The sequence below is a fragment of the Spea bombifrons genome, chromosome 6, assembly GCF_027358695.1.
Source record: "Spea bombifrons isolate aSpeBom1 chromosome 6, aSpeBom1.2.pri, whole genome shotgun sequence".
NCBI lineage: Eukaryota > Metazoa > Chordata > Amphibia > Anura > Pelobatidae > Spea > Spea bombifrons.
Genome location: NC_071092.1, coordinates 43,335,334 through 43,341,458, shown reverse-complemented (window position 1 = coordinate 43,341,458; position 6,125 = coordinate 43,335,334). Strand labels below are relative to the sequence as shown.

The 6,125-nt window shown below is 39.5% G+C and overlaps 1 protein-coding gene across 1 annotated transcript; it reads left to right on the top strand.

Annotated features, from left to right (window-relative positions):
* Positions 1-5,241: 5,241 nt before the first annotated feature.
* Positions 5,242-6,085, top strand: DYNLT4 (dynein light chain Tctex-type 4). The gene has a single exon (XM_053469949.1). The coding sequence runs from the start codon at positions 5,250-5,252 to the stop codon at positions 5,955-5,957; it is 708 nt and encodes a 235-aa protein (XP_053325924.1). The 5' UTR covers positions 5,242-5,249; the 3' UTR covers positions 5,958-6,085.
* The last annotated feature ends 40 nt before the right edge of the window (positions 6,086-6,125 follow it).

The window sequence follows — 6,125 nt, the reverse complement described above, 5'->3', positions numbered from 1 at the left end:
TGGACTTTTTTTGATGGGTGGTTGTCGAGTGCAGCTGACTTATCTCATCTCTATATAATAATCCATATAATAATCAATCATTTTAAAGTGATGATGATGACGCCTAACTTTTACTTATGCATCAATAATTAATAAATGATAACTACGCGAAAAGACATTTTTTTTCTCTAGTCCCAAGAGCCTTAGGGTCTACGGAAAATTAATTGGACTAGGTTTAGGGAATTTTGCAATTTTTAAAAAAAATTACTTTTAATTTATTTTTTTAATAATCATTTTAATAATAATAATAAATAAATAAATGAAATTAAATTAAAAAAAATATTAAAGCTGTAAATGGGTCATATTTCAATGGAATCTTAGGTTTCACATCACCTACAGTTGGTTAACGGCAGATAATTATTTTCCTGGTTGCTAGGAGAAAGCTATTTGCAGGGAACACAAAGGCCGGCCAAATACCTTTGATATTAAACGTTTCGGTGCAGACCGTTGATTCGTCGTCGTGCTGTGGAGCTGCCTGTTTCATGTCACATATATTGTCAAAGTTTCCTTGGAAGTAACGGCTCTCTGCAATTAAATGCAACCCGCGGCTTGAAGGAGCCATAGACACAAAATACATACCCCCCAAGAGTCCCGGTTTTCACGAGATAGTCCTGATTTTTGGACACTGTCCTGCAGTGGTGATCATGGGCCAGTTGGGGAGATCAGAGGTGGCATTTTAGGCAGTTCTTTCCGCTTATGAAACTTTTCGGCTGGTAACAGGTGCAATGATATACTGTTAAGGTATTTATTACGGCATGTTTGAGAACATTGATAATCTATAAGATAATGTTTTCACGGTTTTCACCGTTGTCCTTGAGAAAAAGTCCTTGGATATATGTATTTATTACTCCAAAGACTGCTTTGATCAACGTATTTTTTTGCTTCCTCGATGCATAATGTGTCAACTGCTCACATTCTACAAATGCAGCATTATGCGACTGCCTATGGGCGAGCGTTCATCTATTATCCTATATTACAGCCATAAAGCTCAACATAATATGGGATTTAAGTGTAGTGAAAATACATTCATAAATATGTTTAGATAAATACTTTATTTTATAATTGTACAGCACTGCAGAATAGGATGGCGTTATATAAAACAATAAACATTAATTATAATAATTAACCTCAAAAGTAGCCCCTGGTCAACCTGAAAACACAATATTATAAATAATTATATCATCTTCCGTAAACATTTTCCAATTTAGGTTTTTTTTCAAGGTCACCCAAAATTCCAAATTCCTAATACAACCACCCATAACTTTTTACCACTTACGTTGTTACCTTAAAAATTTGAAGCGATATACGGTAATTAAGCCTTTCTTTTATGTCTTTAAAACGACTACACAAAAGTTACAATATTTTGATCTGGACATACTCTTTAGCAACAGAGTGGGGATAAATATCACCCCTTGAACTTTAAAATGCATGTTGTATTCTTGTGTGGCACTTCTGTGTTGTGCAGCCTCATGTGTCAAGCCGGGGAGCATACACTAAAATATTGGATTGACCACACAAACAGCAATAAAGGTACGTCGGGTGCCACCGACCCACCGGCATGAGCCCACTGTGCCCAATGGCCAGTCCAGGCCTGATGCTGTTTATGTCTATAGAAGAAAATCTATATAATTGTTTGTGATATACACTTACTACAATTACACAAACTCTATTTATAGTCTTATAGGTTCCCTCCAGAGGCTCATTTTGGACCTTTTTTTACTTTTAATGTGGGGGTTACTAGGCAGCCCTGTCTAATTTGCGCAATCACAGCGTGGAAATGGCAGACGGTTTCCCTGAAGATACATTTACGTGGACGGTTACAATGTAATCGCTAGGCTAGGGTAAGAAGTGGAAAAAAGCACAAGATCCAGAGAGAGTTAAGCTACGTAATGTCTCTAGAGCTTTTTTTGTGAAAGGTAAATACATTCTAATTATGATTATCTGGTTATATTGTATGTCAAAATATGAACGCTCCTGACGGCAAAGTTGTTGTTGGATGACTTGCCAAGTAAATGTCGCTTATATTAATTTTCAGGAATTAAGGATTCCTGCATTCAAGAAGGGATTTCATCTATGACCAGCTACCTAGCAGCTATAAGCATTAATCTGAATGCCAAAAAATCATACAAACAATTAAAAGCAAGCTTAAATAATGTATAAATAAACCCCTCAGGTTGGTTGACGCCATGTTTCTAAGACTGGATCGGTGGCATGTGATTGGACAAAACATATCATATGCCATTCCAGTGTTTTTTGTTGTTTCAATTCCAATTCTCTTTTTTTAGGTTTTATCAACACGAGGCCTTCCTGGAAGGAGAAATCTTAAAATACGATATAAAAGGAAAAAAAGCCACAAAAGAAACAAAAAAAAAGGCGAAACAATAGGACATCTCCAAAGCAGGAAGTGTCAGATGTTGTCAGGGTGACTGTGTGTGTGTAATGGCACCGTGCCTGCTGCCTGTTCTTCTCGGCTGGCTAGCCCGGTCACCTGGCATTGGATTGTCCCAGTCTGGCATTGATTTACTGTGGCCTGAGGAATTATTAAACTGGCCGGTGTGGCGTGGGGTTCGGAGCGAGCCTGGGCATGCTAGTTCATGAGCTTTATAAGGTCTGCTTCGGAAAGTGTTTCAGATAGAAAGACAGAGGGACCCGCTGACACACGTCCTCCTCATCTGCCAGGTAATGTCACCAAAACCCTTGTTGCAACTTAACCCCTTCCGTATTAGTAATTACCCAGGTGAGCGTCTCTAGCATTCAACATGTTAATCCATAAATTGGGAAAGTGTAGTTTATGTATACATAGTTTTTCCTTGACTGAGGAGCTTGCAGTCAAAGACATAACTGTAGATAGATCGGTATATAAATCTTAAAAAGTGCCTAGATTGATGTAAGAGCGTTGATAAAACCCAACAAATGCAGTGAAAGTAACGGAAATGTTGGATTATGTGGGCAAAGCAGCAATTGATGCCTCTACAGTTGCTTGGTTTATGACGTCCGTGATACTTGGACATAGATAAGGCTGTCAAAGCATCATGAGACACCTGACCCACAGCATCATGGGAGTCGTAGTCTATAGTAGCTGGAGTCCCATTGGTAAAGCTGGCATAGTATGAGTTAGGCTTGGGCCAGGTCAATACCCCTGCCTGGGCTTCCAAAGACTCACCTCCTATAGAATGTCCATGTGAACAAACGCCTATGCAAGGACCCAAAGACGGAATGAGATAGGAGGTGTTTCCGCTGCATCCTTCCCTTCTGAAGCAGCTTCATTAAAATATATTTTTTTTTTACATTTTTATTTCTTGTGATCCCCACATTTCATACGTTTTATTAACAGGAAAGCTGAGAGATGCATTTTCCGGAGGAAACGATTATAGAGCAGATTAGTTAAATTGCATTTGATCATCCAAGTGAATGAGATGTGTATCGATTCACTGGTTAGCACCACTGAATACTCATTGACTTGTATTTCCAGCTCCTGCGCAGCGTGTTGCCCTCATGGGGGCCATAAATCAAAGAGGCTGTACAGAGAAATATAAGAAGCTCTTATAGCTCAGAGGTTTCAATAAAAAAATGAAGTCTGTAGATAGATTGTAAGCTCATAAGAACAGTACTTTCTTTTCCATCTGTTAATCTTATTGTCAATTCAGTATGTTGTCAATGTTAACGTAATTGGTAATTTTTACCGTCCCCTATTGTTATAGGAATCTGCTGGCTCTCCATACCTAAAAGGTAACGTCATTTATAGTAGCAATACGACAGGTTTTTAGAGCAATCATGAGACTTATCCCATAGATTCAATGAATATTCCAAATTTCGTTCTTCTAAATATAATTTCTCCAATTGTCTCACAAATGATGCCGTTGGGTAGTGAAAAACAACCCATTAAAATAAAAAAATAAAAAAAAATATTATCTGGAGTAAAGTAAGAATGTTATTGCAGCGAGGCCAACAATGCCAGTCACTCAAAGAAAGTAGCCTGCAACTTTAAAAGTTTTAAAATCAATTGTGAATGTTTTTAATCAACGGGACAGCGATCCATGGGTGGTCTGAAGAGACCTCCACCTGCAACATTGTATATCACGTGCTGAAAGATGTCTTTGGCCAGAAACATCTCCTGCGTGGAAAGTAGCCGAGGGGCAAGGAGGACACCGTTAAAAGTTTAAGGGCACACACAGCTTTCATGTGCATTAAATTCCCCCTTTAAGGTCAACTTAGCGCTATGCATTAGCTTTAACTACACTGAAGCATTACTGTTGCCAAGTGAGAAACTGCTTCGGATCATTTAATTGGAATGTTTAATCCTCTGGTTATCATGGGAGCGTCTGATGCATCTCTTCAAATAGGAAACATGTTTCAACTTGCAACAAGTAACGTTACTTATCTCTAATTTGTAACAGAACTCCACCGCTATTGATCGCCGGGTCACCACACGCTAAACATCTTTGGCTTTGGTTGTTTCTCAACTGTTTCTACGATCGCTGATTGGACTTTATTTACTTAAAGACTTGGCACGTATATGTTATCGACTGGATGGATTTTCTTACATTTACCGTAGAGCAGGGCGAAGAGAAATCGCATTCATTCATCAGCTAGAAATTAAATTGCTGCGCAAACGTAGAGCAGCGCTCTGTATCTTCTCTGCTTCCGAAGTTTTTTGTTGTTGTTGTTGTTGAAGTGTTCTCCTATTTTTCTTTAGGATATTTGGATCTGCTACATCTTGTGCCGGTTTCTAACCAACTTACGGTTTAACCAGGTAAGCATTAAATGTCTACATTTTTAGGGCAGATCCATAATGTGGACCAAATCCTAAACTTTTACAAGTCAATATAAATAGTGTACAAGTGATTTTAGGTTTAAATAATCATATGTATTAGAAACATACTGTATCTGTATGGCTATTTTAACTAGTTAGGACAAGAGGTCATGGTCTAAATATATCAGATGTTGTTTTTGCATGATTAAACCTTCAATAACATACTAAGGAGCTTATATTTATGTGTTTGGTCTCTGAGAAATTGATCCACCTCCACATACATGGTGGAGCCTAAAATATGCTTTGATGGCTAATGCAGACAAAGTTTTGCCCCAAGATATAACAATGGTATATCCAGATCTGATGAATTTGTTATCTTTAATAAGAAATGTAATCGTGATTGCACAACTTAATCACACTCCTCTTTTAGGAAAAATAAAGTGAAAGAACCATTGAGATGGCAGACCACCCATCCCGATTATCCGAGGATGTCTTGGCTCGGTTTAACCAGGCCATGGCAGCAGAAGGAACACCACAAGTCAAGGCGGCCCCTCTGTCCACCCGTCGGAGCTCCCACTCCATTGATATGCCTCCCCGTCCACTCCTACGCTTGAGAAGCATAGACGAACGGCCCAATATTAGTTCTCGTAGAAGCTCCGTTGTCAGCAACATGAACATGCCATTCTCCCGCAAAAATTCGATATGTGCAATGAGCCAAGCCAAACGTTTGTCCCTTGGACCCTGGGCTCATTACGGACGCGTCAGTTTCTCAGGACTCCCCCTCTTCCAGCCGATTAAAGAAGTTCAGTATGAGAACACTTACAAGGTCGGACCAGACCAAGACTGCAGATTCAACGCAAGCAAAGTTCAGAAGGTCCTAGAGAACATTATGGGCAGCTACCTTGGGGACACTAACTATAACCCTCTGACCAGCGGTCAACTGACCCAGAACCTGTCAGACCTCATCCGCAGCAAGCTAAAGGAGATCTGCCCTTCCAGGTACAAGGTAGTGTGTAGTGTCTTTTTGGGACAAATGGGCCAGCAAGGGGTGAAGGTCTCCAGTCGCTCGTTGTGGGATCCACAGAATGATAATTTTGCCTCGGCTACATTTACTAATCCTTCTTTGTTTGCTGTAGCCACGGTTCACGGTCTCTATTATGAATAACGTCTGCTAGTTCTCCCTGTGCTACAAAGTTACATCATTTGCTTGTTGACCTTATTGATTGCATTGATCTTTGCAATTATCTACTCCTTCCCTACAGAAGTTATTGATAAGGTGGAGGGTTTAGTACAATCATGAATAGTCATGCCACACAAAGCACAGTTCTGCAGA